The sequence below is a fragment of the Meleagris gallopavo genome, chromosome 1, assembly GCF_905368555.1.
Source record: "Meleagris gallopavo chromosome 1, MGAL_WU_HG_1.1, whole genome shotgun sequence".
Lineage (NCBI taxonomy): Eukaryota > Metazoa > Chordata > Aves > Galliformes > Phasianidae > Meleagris > Meleagris gallopavo.
Window position 1 is genome coordinate 177,007,927 of NC_139404.1, and position 14,817 is coordinate 177,022,743.

Consider the following 14,817-nt stretch of genomic DNA (forward strand, 5'->3'; position numbering starts at 1 on the left):
GCCCGAGGGAACGGCATGGAGCTGCGTCAGGGGAGGGCAGCCGGGGGTGAGGGAAAGGGTCTGCACCAGAGGGCAGTTAGGCGCTGAAACGGGTTTCCCAGAGCAGCACTCACAGCCTTAAGGCTGCCCACATTTAAGGAGTGTTTGGATAACCCTTCAATCACAGGGTTTGGTTTAGCATGGGTCCTCTACTGATGAGAATTTGGACTCAGTGACCCTCGTGGCCTCTTCTAGCTCAACATCCTTTCATTTTATGAATGGCACTACTGCTTCTCAGTGCATCACCAAAGGAAATATGTAATCGCTTGTAAGCTGACTTGTATTTAAAACCTCCTCAGTACTTGTAAGCAAAATATTGCTACTGCTGTAGTGTCTGTTGCAATCCTCTATTACAGTAGATATTGACATTTAACTCACTTTCTTTTGTGCAATAGAACCTAAGACAGATGCCTGCTTCCCCTTGCACTGTGTTTGTCCCACTCCCCCTTTTCCTCAGGGAAAGCAAGCTCCAGTTACTGTGCCTGCACTGGTTTACTGAAGAGGTAAGTCAAACTGGACTAGGACCTATGCTTACTCAACTAGGAGTTGCATGGTTGTGTGCATGGGCCAGCACTCTTTTCTGGCAGTCTTAAATGGCAGTTCTTCATGTAATTAGGTCTGTTTCTTAATTATAAACAGCTATCCTGAAGTAAGGACATTACATTCTGAAGGTGACAACAGCTTTGTATGGTATTTTCAAAAGCACACGGCATTTCAATACCAGAATACAGTCAAAGACCATGAAATGACCTTTCCCCTGCTAGTAGAAACATGATGTAAATGTACAGCACACCTGTGCAACAGTGAGCAAGATATGGCTTTGATCTCTACAGGTAAGTTTTGTGCATGTGTGTTCTATGTGGACATCTGGAAAGGCTGTTTTTCACGTTACCTGCATGGCGTCAGTGACAAAATCAACAGCCTAAAAACAGAATGTTGCCTTTCCTCCATTTTGTTCATCTTGTTAAACTTGCAGAAAGCCAAGAAATAAAAGTAACCTGTGCATAAGAGCTCCTGCAAACACCTCTACAGAGGGCATCTTCCCAAAGTGATCTTCCAGTTGCAGTAACAGTTATTTTTGCTACCACCAAAACAGAGGCTGTTCTTTTGAGGTATTCTTAACCATTACTTAGTATGAATGGGCAGGTCGCTGAAATGATTTGCATAAACACTCCATATAAAGGTTATAAACAGTAACACAGGACAGGATTATCAGCAGTCAATGAATGCACAGTGTGGTGTGTGCACTGAAGCAGCCTGTACTGAATGCAGGATTATGTGACAGTTACAGTGAAGAAGAGTGGGCATCTTTAAGTACTATGGTGACAATAAGAAAACAAACAGCAGACAGCTACCTTGCTCAAGAACTGAAGGAGGATCAAATCAGCAAAACTGAAGCAAGAGAGTCGGACTGGAACTACTCAATTTTTAGAAAATGTAAAGGACTCAGCTGATTTTAGTGAGATTCAAGCCTGGTCTTGCATTAGATGGAAGCCAGGCAGGTGGATATGTGTGGTGAAGGAATGCGTTTCAGAGAGATCTGAGGAAGTAAAATAACTTTATTTTGTTAAAAGAAGGCTCTCACCTTCTCCACGTCTAAGATTACAATATCGGTATTTTGGTGCACTGATTTTTGTCTTTCCTTAGTAATTTAAACAAAACATTCTATGAGTTGAGTCCTGAATGTAAGGGGTATATAGGTGTGTATGCTACATGAGTAAGATCTGAATGCTTTCATATAAAAGAGAAGACACCATCTTTCATGCTGAGCAAGCTCCTCTTTATTCTAACGCTTTCAACTGAATGCTGCAGATAAGGGAGGAGGAAAAGGTACAACAACAAAACGCATCCATCTTGTACTGAAACCAAAACACAACAGTGCAACTGTGTTTTGCAACAACAGCAGTAACATTCCCACCTCTCCCACCTGCTCATTCCTAGTTCCAGACTCTAGTACTGCAGCACTAGAGTCATCAAATATGCCTGAAATATAAACTAGTTATACCATAGCATCATCATCCCTTCACCTATTAGAATGATCAATGGTGCCCCAACATTACTTCCGTATCTGTTTCTTCACTACTTCACACTCATTCCATCTGCTCTCACAAAAACAGTTGATAGAACAGTACTTAAGGCTTTAAGGTCAAAAGTGGCTTAGAGGAAGTCCAATTATTTCAAGATTCAGAACCAGAGAAAACACAGATAAAAAGAGTGCTTAATAAATGGGAGGGAAAAGAACTACGCAACACTGAGTTGGTTAAAAAGAAACAAAACCAACCACCCCTCCAAAAACCAGAACGAAGTAGCCCTTCAGTATCTCTGTAGGCAACACATACTGTAAAGCTTCTCTTTGCTATGTTTCATGTTTGACTGGATGGACATTCATAAACAATCACAGATGAGAACACAGTCTGAGAACCACTGGCACAGACACTGAGAACAAATGCTGAAAATGAAGAATAAGTTATTAAAATTACTTGGGAAGAGGATACTGCTGCTCACCTGCAAGTTACCTTTTTCAGTGAGTAGCAGGAAGCATTCTCCCTGTTATATTAACACTCCAAGTAACCGTTGTTTTTTTTACGGCTATTATGTGGGCTTCAATAATATTTACGTAATTCCCACTTTTAAACAGCTTTTATTTCATTAGAGAAGTAGGGACAGAAGAATTTTTTTTTTTTTAAATACATGTAATTTGCTTGTGGTCAATTAGCACTAGATGGCAAATTAGACCTTGGCTTAAAGTTTTTGAAATAATGCCCTTCATGATGGTACAAATTTGTAGTTCTTATTCTCTGTACTTACACTTCATTCGTCCAAATCTGCAAGTCCCATGTCTATCAGTTTCATATGAACTAGTTTTTGTTCTTCGTCATACAGGAAAATTGTGACCTCTGGTGAAAGTGACTGAAAATCAGAAGTGACATTATTCAGTACTGTGACAATAAGCCCTTCACAGCTCCAAGCAAATCAACACTAACGACAACTTCACTGGCTCTATTCACAGTTCCATGCATGCATGGAGTATTTCTGTTTTTAAGGAAAGGAAACTGCTTTTTAAAGAAAAGGGATGCTCAGAAGCGTCTTGATTCCATGAAAAAGAAAAGAGCCACATGATTTTCTCTCCTCAACAGCAATTTCTTCATAGTAAATGGTTCACAATTTTAAATAATGAGGGTCCAGAGCAGAACAAAAAAGAAATTATACTGAGATTGCTAGACAGAATTTCAGGCTAAACAAGTGTGAAGAGAAAATACTTCTCACAAGTATGGAAGCAGAGAGCTGTTTTCCTTCCGCGGAGTCCATCATAGTCCACAATGCTTTTACACTCCATTCTGGGCAGTAAGGAATTCTTTCTACGTTTGTATCACATAATGAAGGCTTAAAGCCAGCCAACATGGCGTGTACTGCCTGAACAGGATACTTCAGCAAGTGAAGAGGTATCTGACGCAATCTACAACAAAGAAAGAAAAATGTTTTCCTATAAAAGTCTACCTGTCAATCAAAACCATTATTAAGAACAGAAAGACAGCTCAGTGGTTGATGCAAAAGATTTAAAGTGAGGAGGCTGGGATCAGGGACACTGCTCTATGATAACCTGATGGCGTTACACCAAACTCATCCATCTGGAGGGCTACGCTCTCAAAGGACTTCAGCATGGTGACTATCAAGAAGCAGGGCTAGTTCCATACAGAACCCTCAGCCTGCTGAGCACACTGGTTTCATTACTGCGCCTGGGGGGAGGCCGAGGCACCCAATGCAGATCTCCAAAGCTGGTACATGTGGACTTCTGCGATGCTTCACTCTGAACTGCCCAAATCGGATTACCTGGTAGAGTACTTCAGTTTTATATTATTATCTCTCCATTCATCACAGTCTTTTTATCTCAGAAAGAAAAATGTGGAAGCTGAGCAAGAAGTCTCTCCCCAAGATCTTAACTAGTTCGAGAAGCAGGGCAGCTGTTCAAATCCCCGTTTTTCTTGTGTTACCTTAAGCAAGGAACTAGTTACTGAGTGAGCTCAAGAGCATGTCAGAATGACTGAGCAGTATTTATATGAAGAGAAAATACTTCAAGAGAGAAAATTCCAAGTAGTTTAGGGGACCCTAAAAGTCGAGTGCTTGCAATATCCAGCTGACACCAGTGCATGGGGTTGGTGCTTCAGAAGCTCTTCCTGGACTGGCTCAGCACCAGTCAGAATACATATCTAGTGATGAACTATTACTTATGTATCTCTACGTTAAGAGTATTGGTAAAAAACAAACAGTTATAAGTATATATATACGTACACACACACACACACACACGTGCACACCCATGTTATACATGCATTTGTTTTTTTTTTTTTTTTTATATATTTACTTGCTTGTTGGGACAACTAAAAAATTGCCATAGTCAACAAACTGAACCAGGATCTTAACGGTGTCAGTTTCTTCAACAGACTGGAGCTTCGCTCTATACCATAAACTATCTTCGTATTCTACAAGGCAAGGCATTTCTGTAAAAACAACACAAAAAATTCAGGTTTTCTTCCATTTCTAACTCATGCTATTACTTTCTTCTACATGTCTTCCAATTCCCTCTGAATTCTAATTCACTATCACTAGTATGCAATTATAGTCTGGTTTCTTTACCAGAATAAAGATTCAGAGTGCTCAGTACTGGAGCTTTACGACTTTGATTCACATTCTTTTAACACAGAAGACAGCATCTAGAACGTACAAGGCAGATACTGCATCAAGCCCCAACCAGAATTTTACTAGTTGGAGAAACCCAGTGCCAGCACTAACTGGTTCCTTCACCAAGTCTGTCTTTTGACTAAACTGAGAAATTCAGAATTAAAGTGAAGTGACACTCTCTACGGTTCACATCACTTCAACTCTTGGCTACGTGATCTTTTTCAAGTACCTTATTACTTTTGAGTATTTGACAGAAAGACTTCCACAGTTACAGCTTCAGGGAAGAGCTTTATTACTGTCACATACAATCTAAAGTCTGTTCTCATTAGTTTCAACAGAAATTTGAGTTCTTTCCATCATTTTCCAGTGGAGAAATATGACAAAAAAGTCTCCATTTAGTGTATCACATAATCATCATGCAGTTATGCACTCTGAAAGACTTTTATTTAAAGCTACACTGAAACAGAATTATTTCTATTATTGGAAAATAATTTCAGGCTTTTGAACATCCATACAGAACAAGGGGGTAATGAACACACTGATGTACCTGTTCTGAAGTCTGTGAGAAGGGGAAGAGTATACACGTATTTATTGCACCATTTCAGAGCTTCATCAAGGGTCTTCAACTCTGAGAAACAGCTGACATCTCCCTCTGTGGCAGACTGCTTGGTAAGGTTCTCAGATGGATTAAGGCAGATATATACCTATTGAGGAAGAGGCTCTCTTATGAACTTTGCAGGCTTCTTTTAACCCTCGAATTTCAGTGATCGAGGATTACTGGAAGTATATTTATTTGCATCTTGGAAAGGTTTCTGCACACAACTCTCTTCTCTTTCTTAAGAATAATTTTGTGTTCATGTAATTTTTCCCCCCAAATTAGAAGCAAGTAACCATTGATCAAAACCACATTTCAATACAAAAAAAGTGAAAGGAACACATGTACTAGAAAACATACCTATGTAAGATTCCATAGCTGTACCTCATTAGGATTCCTCCCTCCTGCTACTTGATAAACGATCTCACTTTGTAATGGCAAACCAAAGATTAATTTTAAAACTTCTGAAAGAAGAACTTTTGAAACAGTGTTGTATTTGCTATGCCAAGGCATTCCAATTCCCTCATGTGTCATTAGGTCATCAGCATAATGCTGTGGGTCCAAAGGAAAAACAACTACCGAAGAAATCCACCCAAGGCATCTCTGAACATCATGATATTTTACAGATAGTCCTAATAATTGAGTATTTCTGAGCCAGGAAGTAAATCAGTTTTCTAATTTGTACCAAACATACAGTCAAACTACAACTCCATCCTGTAATGGTGCTTAAATACATGAGTCCAGAGCAGAGTGTAGTGTTTATGATTATACGCTACGATCAGAAGCAAGAGTTCAAATAATGTGTACAAAATGAACAAAAAAATACTCATTATAATGTTTCTCCCATAAGAGAGGAAGCAGACCAGACAATCAAAGAAAACATCCAGATACTTCCATCCTGCATTTAGTCCAAACAATGGACTATGCAGAATACACATTCTGGTGAAGATGCTTTACGTTTAAGTAAATTAGATGTGGTGAATTTACAACAAAACATAATGCTGAATTTAAAACCATCACTTCAAGAATGTCAAACTTGTTCTTTTGGTTTACCAAAACAGTGCTTGTACACAGATAAACACGCTCAAAAAACATTAGATTTTGCAGCACAATCAGCTTCTCACTGCTTCCTGGTTTTGTATTTCATCCAGCATTTTTAGTCCACACAGGCATCTTTTATTTAATCAATCAATATTCAGCCTTTTGCCTGGGAGACTAGAGAGGGCAGCTATGTATGGATCACATGAAAACCAATGACCAATCACTGAACAAAGAAAAGGTTCACATTGTACACAAAATCCCAGCAATTTCATTTTTGGAGAATAGAGAAAAATTCTCATTGTTCTGCAAAACTGAACCTAGTGATCTAGTTTCTTACTATACAGGGTTAATAGTACCACACTACAGTCTTCTATTTCCTAAAATTTCATTTTTTTTTCTCTCCTCCCCCTCCTCCCGAGTCAACAAGCAATATTTATTTCTCTGTCTGCCACACCCCCTAAGAGTATTCCTATTAAGAGTTCATTCAGATACCTGACCGCCTTGGATCAATAAAATAAGTAGCATTCTGCAACACTGTTTTTGGTATTTTCTGAAAAACAAAGCTTTGATATCTTCTTCACCAGCAGATGAGACAGCAGCGTTTCCTATCTGCAACGCATGTGAGATGTTCACAAATCGTACCTCCTTAGGGGTCACAAAATGGGTTATCCTGACAGGAAAGATATCTCCTTGAACAGGTAGCAGCGGCAACTTGTATGAAGGCAAAACAGGAGTGCGTCCTTCAACCAGCCCCTAGACCAGGACAAACTTCAGTCAAGCACCGTATTTCATAACAAAAATGCAAACTGGCATCTGTATGATTTCTCGCTCAAATACTACTGTAATAACATCATTCTAATAATGTAAACAGTATGCTGTTGATACACACAGACATATAAAAATCAAGAACACTGTGACAGGCAACCTGATTATACTTAGCTATGAAGATTCAGTTTACATTTCAGCTTGTTCCCTGCTGGAGCAGAGGTTTGGCCAGATGGACCCAGAGGTCCCTGCCAACCTCAGCCATTCTGTGATGTCTACAGATCTGGATTTATTTTTGTTTTTAAGGGTCTTTTCTTATGGTCAGTAGACTGAATGTAACTACCACAACAGCTGCAGTTTGGAGCTCATCTCTCTCCTGACCTAAAATGGAGAGACTTTCCCCAGTTTTGCATCCAAAGCCAACAACAACAAAAAACCAACCCCCAAACCAACAGCAACAATTAAAAACAACCTATCAATCTCAAGAGCAGCTTAAGATGGAACAGAATGAGCAAACCTTTGCTCAAATTAAGAGCTTAAATCTGCAGATTTCAAGAGCCTCACAGCAAAGGGAACAATATGTATTGCAAAATGCAGATACAAAATAAATACATCAGTAAATACAGAAATGGTCGGTTTAAGGAATTTCAAGCTGATTTTGTTTCAAATGGATGGAAATAACTTCTATATAGTTATATGCTATTAAGAAAAAAAACAAAAACAACATTTCTAGAAGTCTGGTCTGAGCTCAGAACAAACACATTAAAAACCTGTCTGTTGAATGAAGCAAGATCACAGCCCCCCATGTCCGAGCACATGAGCACAAGTCAGCACCTAGCAGCATGGCTCTTACAGTGACACCCAAACAAACCTGCAGCCCCCACAATGGCACATACATACACACACACACACACACACACAATATATATATAGGTAGGTGTATATTTATACACACACACACTACACACACATGCACGCAATCATGTAAACACATGAACACACTTAAAAAACCTACAATGGATATGCTTTATATACTAATGATATCCTTTAGTCAGTCTATCACCAAGGCTTGTGATGATGGCTGTTCAGTCTCTACAGTTAAACCCAGAGCTGCAAGCTTCATCCACCTGTTATTCCAAACAGCTTCTGGAACCAGCTTGAGCTCCGGATGCCTTGCTCCTCTTGCTCAGGAGATGGTACATCTGTGATACTCATTTTCCTATAAATTGCTCAGAACAACTTATTCCTGAAAAGGATCTGCTTGAAGAAAGTACTCCAGGCTTTCTGAATTCTGCTCCTCTTCCTTCTGCTCAGCTTCCTTCTGAAATTTTGTTTTCCATGTTTCATTTTCATGGTACAATCTCAAGATTCACATTTAGCTCAATGACAGCTGTGTGTCACGTGCTGACATCATGAAAACATTGAGACTACTTTTCCTTACGTTTTCCGTGGTTTCTCAGTCCTAATACACACAAACATTCTCTGAACTGCATCATACATTCCAAGACTTGCATTTTAATAGACTTACAGCACTATGCATTATATTGCAGAATTATTTTCTGAAGCAGAGACTCACTTTGGAAAGAAAAAGTTATTCTTCAACTACTCTTTACTTCTTTCTACTTCCTCAAGCACTTCATAAAAGTCACTGTAGATATTAAGAAACTACTTGGAAAACAAATGGGGAGTCATTTACATGGAAGCAGTTATCACTTGCATTAAGACCTTAAATATTTGAAATGGACAATCTAATTAATTCTAAGGATTGTTGGCTTTATGTGGAGAGCCTTCACTTGTCACTCGATTTACCTTGCTGGTGACATAGCCAACTTTTGCTCCCAGAAAGAAGTGAGAGCATTCAATTTCCTATCAGTTTTCCCCTCCTCCTCCAGAGCCAGTATGATTGTCTTTGGGCACAGTGAGATGGAAAGAAGTGAATAACAGCAATTATAAAGAGTTAGGAGGTGGGGGAAAAGAAAATACTTTCCACATCGATCTTCTCCCATCTAAAGAGAGGCCCTATCTAGGTGAAGTCAGTTATATAGGTGAACTTTAAGACACGTATCTGAACTGAAGCAGCCAACTCACAATAACTGACGTGACACAACAACCAACCTTTCCATGAATTTGTAGATTTGTTCTGTTTAGATGCTTTTCTAGGATTAACTAATCCCTTCAAAGTGACAGGAGTTTTATACTATTCCTATCCTTTTAAAATTAAATTTTAGAGGAACATACAAATTGAACAGACTAAAAATCCATTTTCAGTACAAGGTTCAAGAACAAACTTTTGGCCATTCACTGTTCCATACAATTTTAGCAGAGTATCACACTACGTTTGTTATGCTCAGGAGCTGCTATACGTGGTCTTGCTGCAAAACTATACAGAAGTGTAAGAAAATAAAATCATCAACATTCACAATAAGTATCCACGTATTCCTTCCAATAGCTGAAAGAGACAAAAACCTCACCTGCTTTGCTATTTCCTGACAGTCATCAACAACACAGTACTTCTTGTCTGCCATGAAGGAAGAAACTGACATTCCACTGAAATACAGGCAGATGGACAATTTTCCCCAGGGACTATCAGGGAGTTCCTAATTACAAGAGGCAGAATAAAATTACAACAGTAATAACAGTGGTCAGGTTTTAGAAATAGTGGCTAGGAAATTCTAACGACACCACGCACATACATTCAAAGGTACAAACACAATAAGGTTGGCTTAACACGAGTTATGACAAACTGGAGCATCACAGTCTCCCCGTGGAATGGTAGCAGCGACTATTCAGTGTAACACTGAAACATTATCTCATGTTTCTCATTGAATTTAAGTTCCTTCCTTTCACAACTAGAAGTTATGTGAAATTTCAGGTTTTTTGGACAAAATAGATATTTGTTTATTTGTAATGCTAATATATTAATTTAGACATGCCCATTCTTAACTATGTCAAAATTTCGTCACTTGAAAGCTGGATTTTGAAGAATTTACCACATCAGAATGACAACAGAAGACAAACATCAACAAAAAATCGTTTACATCACAAGGATACATTTCAAAGCGTGAAAACCATGAGACGGCAACTTCAGTTTTGGATTCTCCTTCCTTCTCACACATAACAAAGACCGAGGATGAAAAAACGTTTTATTTAAGAAACACAGTTACTGCTACCTTCCTTCAGCTAGTGTTCATAATGCAGGTTTAGAAATCCAAACAAAAAAGATAAGCCTCATTCCACACCAACGATGAAATTACACTACCTGAACATGTATTTCAACCTCCTCGTTTCTAAGTAGCTTTTGAAGGAGATCCACTGCATCCTGCTGCCAAGAACTTCCAATCTGTTTGGTAAGAAGAAAGAAACTCTTGAACTTTCACGTGCTGACATATAGCATGCTCATATTATTCTTAAAATACTACTACAAAAAGATGTGCCTATCATTGAACAGCTTCTTTGAAAACACACACACTGTTAGTCCGGCCTGTCCAGAGCCATGTAACATTTTCTGCTATTTGCTACACTAAAACTGACGGGATGACAATGCTGATGCAGCCATTTTCAAATCTTGAAGTGGCTCAGAAAGAGATGGTACTATGTGAGTTATCATGTACATGTGTAAGTTCTGTGAGACATAATCCAAAGACATAGAATTAGACTTGAATATAGCAGAGAGCAGAAGACAGAATACTTCAAATCTGTTTGCTTCCTGATCCCCACACCTGTAAGCTTACTTTTATTAATCTATCAACTGAACCGCTGAAATCTTGCGGCAATTTGTTTTCTTAAAAGTCAGCTAGTTATTTCAGTAGTCTACACTTAAATGCACCTCTTAAAAAATGGGTAACATACGTAAACATCTTCACAGTTTATCACGTGAACTACTTACTGAGTCTAACAAAAAAAAAGCCTTAAAAGAACTATTTGTATTAGTTTAGCAAAACAAATTGTTTCCCATGAAGCTATGTTCAAAATGACAGAATCACTTTCCCAAGAACTGGAAAGTTACCATTTTCTGATCTGCAACATGAAAGCCAGGACTTGGTTCTTGTTGCTGATACTGTAGAACAAACTGCCACTGCGGAGCAGCAAACCACCAGCCACTGCAGTGTCCTGTCTCACAATGACTTTGTTCCAATGATGGCTGCTTTTGAAGCATGGTCACTTCTGAAAGCAATCAAGCACTTTCTGATAGAGAACAGCCCTCATGAAATGATCTTTTCAGCTATTCTGAATTCTCAAAGGCAAGCAAAAATACAAGCAAACTACTCAACCTTTATATGACAAAACAGTACTATCAGTTTGAATAACTGCCTACTAAAAAGCCTCAAAATTTAGTATTACTCACTGGTGTTGTCTTGTAGAGTTGACACGGTATGCAAAATGGAGGAATAGAGGTATACAATGTAGTTGGATACAGGTGGCACTGAGGGACCCTCTCTAGGCAACCACTGTCTACGTACTGTACCTGTAAAGTATTTCTAAAATCATTCCTGTTTTTAAGGAGACAAGTTTAATAAAAGAAAGTGTCCATTTACAGTATCCACTCTTCTGGAACAAAAACAACCATTTCCTGATATGTGTGTAATGTGACAAAGTAGAAACGAAGGAAAAGATTAAAGAACCACCATGGTAGATCAGAATCTAGTCTTACACACAATCTGCCTCTTGTGTGATAATCTACAACAGTTTAACTAAAAATACATTGTGGAAAGTGTCAGACTTGCTATAATAAAAAAGCTCATGCAGACTGAAGAGACTAGTTAATAGTAGCAGGTAAGTAGAAAAAGGAACTCTATAACACAGCAATAGAAAGATTTCAAAGAGACAACCACTACTGGCTGGTCAGATGGAAACTAAAGAAGTATTTTCAATGCATTCTGCTTATGTTTGTAACAAAAATGTTAAAAAAAAACAAAAACATACACAGAAAATCAAATGAGATTACTTGCAGCTTATCAAGGGACTGAAGACAGCTTTTACTTAAGAGCATTTATCATTAACAGGAAAAAGCATGGGAAAAACTTGAAAACTGAAATAAGCAGACAGAATTTATCTTTAAGATAAATACAAAATCAGAACACTGATCAACTTTAAACAGAATGAGCATCTGGATAGCAAAGTCAGCTGAACAGAAAGAGTTAGAAATTTGAAGCACTGAAATACATTATTTACAAATACATAAAATGAACAGGTACGTGTTCACACACACCCACGAGACATACAATCAAACTTACCTGCAGAGTACCACCACCGTGCTCTACAACTTTACCTCGATACCAAAGGCTATCTGACCCTCTCACAACACAAGCTTCTTCCTTTTTCCAGGAATAGGGTTCCAGAAGACCAAGGCACTTAAAGTTACTTTGTATTTCAACCATCAATTTCTTTAGTTCACTTTCTGGGGAAAAAAAAAAAAAAAAAAAAAAAAAAAAAAAGGCAGTACAGTATGAAATTCGAAGTCTGTACAAATTATTCTGATCACTAAAGAGAAACCTGAAAGAGACAGCACATTCAAAGACATGTATAAGCATTAAGTATATCTGCTATTCCAAAACGATGTTTTGCAAGACTGTTACAGTAGGTATGTTCAATTTGTATTTTAAGCAAATCAGCTACTACTTCAACAAGAAGGAAATTGCTTTTCTAATAGTAAGCCCATTAGTAATTGTGGGTTCTAATCTCTGAGAAGATGGGTCTACAAACTTTGCAGCTGACACCTTGACAAGAGGAATCCGACAGTCGCTGCATGAACAAGCCAGCAGACTGTCAGACACAAGAGGACAAAAGCCAGCACAGAACAGTTGCCTAAAAAATCTTGTTCACCTGGACATACTTACAGGAACAACTATAAGAACACAGCACTGGACCAGAGGGTTTATTGTAATTTCATACAGCTAAATATATTTGTAGAGAGACAAAAGGAATTTTCCCTTGGCAAAATTCTTTTTCCTCAACACAGCAGATTATCACAGTACTGAAGACTAACGCTGCACCTGCCAGATTAAACTGCACCTTTCAAAGGGTTCCAGCAGAAAATAAGAGATACAGAATCGAACATAGCAAAATTATTAAAAAACAAAAACCCCTGTGTACTGGGCTCAAATTGAAGGAAAAAAATCCAGCAATATAAGAGAACCACACATTAAAAAAAAAAAAAAGTTAAAATAAAATGCGTGCTGCTTTAGCCAACACGGCATAGAGAAGCAAGACAGGCAGCCTGCCCGTTCGGATGGCGAGGCTCCCGACCTGCGGGGCGATGAAGGACAGGAGAGCTGAGCTGGGTCTGTTTAAGGGCGCGGCGCCACCTGGTGGGGATTTGAGCTTTTTAATCTGAAAGCAGCGAAGCTGCAATGGTCGGCACAGCCCTCACTCAAAAGACTAAAATCTTACCCTATCTAAAGCACAGCATTCCCTAAGAGAAAACTTTCAGAACTACGTTTCAATACAGAACACATACAATAAAAGCCATCTGGCATTTTCTGATACACTAACACAGTCGGATTCATAGACATACGCGGGTTTCCTTCCATGCAAACTTACCAGATGATTTTGGTATTATATAAAGAGTTCCATCATTTCCAACGCAACTCACTACAGCCTGAAAGTTTCTTTCTTCAGGTATAATGGGGGGTTTGTATGTTTTATTCATTTCCAAAGGCAGTTTGGACTTCTCTTCATTCTTTGAAACATTAATGTCTTCCTGTTCAGCAGAGCTGCTTCTTGCACATGCAGGTTCTGAGTTACAAGTGCTCACCTGTGGGTTCACTTGCTCTAAACGTACTTCAGGATGTTTCACAGGGACTGCATAAGCCACAGCAGCTTTATCAGTTCTAGCACAACCAAATCATATCAATATATTAACTGATGAACAATGGAAAGCAAAAAAGAAAAAAAACACCCACAAAGTCAGCAAATCCTTTTTACATACCATACCACCACATCTCACATCTACCAGCTTAAACAGATGTGGAACATATAAAATTCTTAAGTTACGTAAGTTACTTAAGATGGTGTTCCGTTGCTACATACAATGTAGAAGGTAATAAGTAAAATAGAAAGTTGAATTATTTCACCACAACGTAGATCTACGAGTCTGAAAGGATATAAAAAGAAGGATCCAAACCTTGTGTTTCTAAAAGCCAAACCCCTTTCAATAAGGTGTTCTGAAAAATCTATCAGTTGTCCTGCCTCATCCTTCCAAAGGATTTTCACAGGCAATGTGCTCCCCTGAATGGTTTCCTGCAACAAGTTATGAGAGCCATAAAACACGATTACATGCATTTCTGCTCAACTACCAGCACTTCTTTCACTTCATCAGGCAGACTGCCAGTCAGACTCTGAACGTCTCTGCTCCAATCAGAACATACAAAGTTTACTTAACCCGTATCACTGTCCTCATCATTTTACACACTGTTCCAAACATGGCATTGGAAGAAGTAACAGAGTAAAATTGTGCTTCAAAGCTCAGCTGCTTGCTGGATTTGCCAGAGCCCAGAGACCATGAAAATGGAAATACTATTCTTCAGTAACTAAGTATACCTAAGATGTTTTTTCCCTTCTATTCTGGGTACATGGATGCTCCAGTGAAAAACAGAAGTAAAACAAATGAACAACAAAAAAAACCTCAGAGCAAACAACAACCTAATCACGTTCCTCTCAGGACTCCTAGAGGAGTGAAAATACTCAAAAACAGAAGT

General features: G+C 38.6%; 1 protein-coding gene across 1 annotated transcript in view; it reads right to left on the reverse strand.

Moving 5' to 3' along the window:
- Positions 1 to 1,797: 1,797 nt before the first annotated feature.
- Positions 1,798 to 14,817, reverse strand: part of RNF17 (ring finger protein 17) — a 43,050-nt gene continuing 30,030 nt past the window's right edge. Inside the window, exons 26-37 of the mRNA XM_019612092.2 lie at positions 14,244 to 14,359; positions 13,661 to 13,950; positions 12,355 to 12,518; positions 11,466 to 11,585; positions 10,380 to 10,460; positions 9,592 to 9,717; positions 6,998 to 7,108; positions 5,267 to 5,423; positions 4,403 to 4,538; positions 3,307 to 3,496; positions 2,848 to 2,949; positions 1,798 to 2,488 (exon numbers count right to left, since the gene is read on the reverse strand). Of these exons, the coding sequence (XP_019467637.2) occupies positions 2,851 to 2,949; positions 3,307 to 3,496; positions 4,403 to 4,538; positions 5,267 to 5,423; positions 6,998 to 7,108; positions 9,592 to 9,717; positions 10,380 to 10,460; positions 11,466 to 11,585; positions 12,355 to 12,518; positions 13,661 to 13,950; positions 14,244 to 14,359 (1,590 nt within the window). The 3' untranslated portion in view covers positions 1,798 to 2,488; positions 2,848 to 2,850. The remainder of the gene's footprint in view (positions 2,489 to 2,847; positions 2,950 to 3,306; positions 3,497 to 4,402; positions 4,539 to 5,266; positions 5,424 to 6,997; positions 7,109 to 9,591; positions 9,718 to 10,379; positions 10,461 to 11,465; positions 11,586 to 12,354; positions 12,519 to 13,660; positions 13,951 to 14,243; positions 14,360 to 14,817) is intronic.